We start from the raw sequence: 2,121 nt of genomic DNA, 5'->3' as shown, positions 1-2,121 counted from the left end.
CTTAAACATGCATTTCTGCCCAGTATAATTGCAAACACAGAACTTTGAATACATCCTGTTTCATGTTTTTCACATTTGTGTATCAGACCAATCCGACAGATCCTCTCACATTTTTTGCCATTCATACATCAAAAGAAAACATCTGTGTCATTTGTAGTACATTTACTTTCAGTTTCTATGTACCCAAAATCATTTTGTAATGCACACTGTATGCGACTGATTTTTTTTTTTAACAACGTCAAACATAGTTTCATATAAATTGTTACCCCAGCTAAAGTAATCAAAGTTAAAAAAGAAAAAAGGGGGGAAAAAAGGCATGAATGGTTACATAACTTTGTGGTCTTGCCAGCGGTTCTTCTTCATAGTGAAGAAAATAGAAATACCCACAAGCCTCTGTGAACAAAGGAAACCAAACCTCTGACATCTCCTGCTATGCTCACTTTGTAACTCATTAAAAACTACGCAAAGCACCAGTCAGTAAAGTACTGTTAACATGGGTGTCCAAGTGTAGAATTTACACAAATGTAAAAACATAAAAAACATTGAGTGAAGATTGTATTTGTTAGAAAATATAACTATATACAAGTGACATTAAAGAAACAATTTTAAAAATCTGTTCAAATGGGGACAAACTGTCAGACTTCTCAGTCACCATCAGATAGGGCAGTCTTTGCCAGCTTGATCTTTTTTTTTCTTCTCTTTTCTTTGTACTTTGGGTTTTCACCATGAAGTTCATAAGGGAAAATTGCTACATGATTAATGCTACATGATTAATTGGAAAAAATAAACTGTTCCTACAAGAACACACCTTTACTAGCCCACTCGTTTTTTGTTTTTTTTAGCTCCACCCTATAAATCAGCAAACTGCACAAGAGGGCATCACAAGTGACTGACAAACAGTACTATTTTACATCTCTACAGGACAAAAGCACTCAAACTTTTCAAAAGCTAAATATGGACCAGTGTTTCAGAATTGCCCTCTGGATGTTTCTTCTCGTAGGATATCTTCAAGCAGCACCTGTCAATTCCAGCAACCCTAACCCTAAACCAGCACCTGTCAGTTGCAGCATGGATGACCTGTTCTTTGAGAATCTACAAGGTGTCAAATGTGTAAGTTATTATATGTTAAAAAGCTGGGTTTGTGCTTCAGCTCTGAGCTTCGACTGAAAGTGAATACTGACTTTGTTCTTTATCTCCAAATTCTTCTAGGAAAACTTGACTTTCACTTATCCAACAAATGAGAAGGTAAGAGTTCACTGCAGAGCAGGTGTAACTTGTCATTTGGGATGTAGATGCAGCTTCTGCTGATTGAAGTACCCAAACCTGTCAAAAAGGCTTTTATAACACCTCAGAAACTGTGCTAACATCACCACACTTATTTTTTATTTATTTTGAGAGACTGCCTATCTCAAGCATTTGTTAGCAATCCTAGTGCCAACCACTCTATCTGACAGTAAATCAAACCCTTACACCAACATCTGCAATCAGCTTTTGAACATCAATTGGATCCGTTTTAACTTTATGCCTACAACACTCAAATATGTTGATTTCGATCACTGAAGTGTGACCGAAACTTTTCATGCGTCTTTAGCGGACCGAGTGCTTTGCAGCAGCCCTGGCTTACTTTGAGAAAGGGTTTGGAGATGCCAGAGGGAAGTGTGACAGAGACAATGCTGATTCCCAACTTGCCATTAACCTGACTAAGGAGACACTAACAAGGTGCACGCAACAAGTGAGTATCCACAGAGTTATATTTCCTTATAAATTATTTAGATTCAAGTTCCTCGCTCAAAATGCATGATCCAGTACTAAATCAGCCTTCTCTCATCAGACACAGGCAACCTGCAACTTTACCCTGACAGTCGACGGGGAGTTTGCAAAGTTTGTAAAGGCCGCCGAGACATTGGTTCAAGTCTTTGACAATCAACAACACCAGAAAAAGTGAAGACTCTACAGATGTTTCCTCTAATTTATCATTATTTATTTTTAGTACACACTGCACTGAAATGTGATTTTAGTAACACTGCAAGAAGTTCTCAATTATTTATGTATTTATTTATTTATTTTGCAATTGATGTACCACATGTACTATGTACACGATATGTGAAACTTTACCAATAA

At 37.0% G+C, this 2,121-nt stretch overlaps 1 protein-coding gene across 1 annotated transcript; it reads left to right on the top strand.

The window, feature by feature from the left end:
• Window positions 1-1,026: 1,026 nt before the first annotated feature.
• On the top strand, window positions 1,027-2,121 carry LOC311257876 (uncharacterized protein). Its single transcript, XM_084353817.1, has 4 exons — window positions 1,027-1,110; window positions 1,210-1,245; window positions 1,592-1,732; window positions 1,832-2,121. Exons 1-4 carry the CDS (start codon window positions 1,069-1,071, stop codon window positions 1,943-1,945), a joined length of 333 nt encoding a protein of 110 aa, XP_084209943.1. The 5' UTR covers window positions 1,027-1,068; the 3' UTR covers window positions 1,946-2,121.

The sequence above is a fragment of the Pagrus pagrus genome (genome assembly GCF_965226575.1).
Source record: "Pagrus pagrus genome assembly, chromosome: 5".
NCBI classification, from domain to species: Eukaryota; Metazoa; Chordata; class Actinopteri; order Spariformes; family Sparidae; genus Pagrus; species Pagrus pagrus.
Note: the sequence above shows the minus strand (reverse complement) of the source record. Positions and strands in the feature narration are given on the sequence as shown.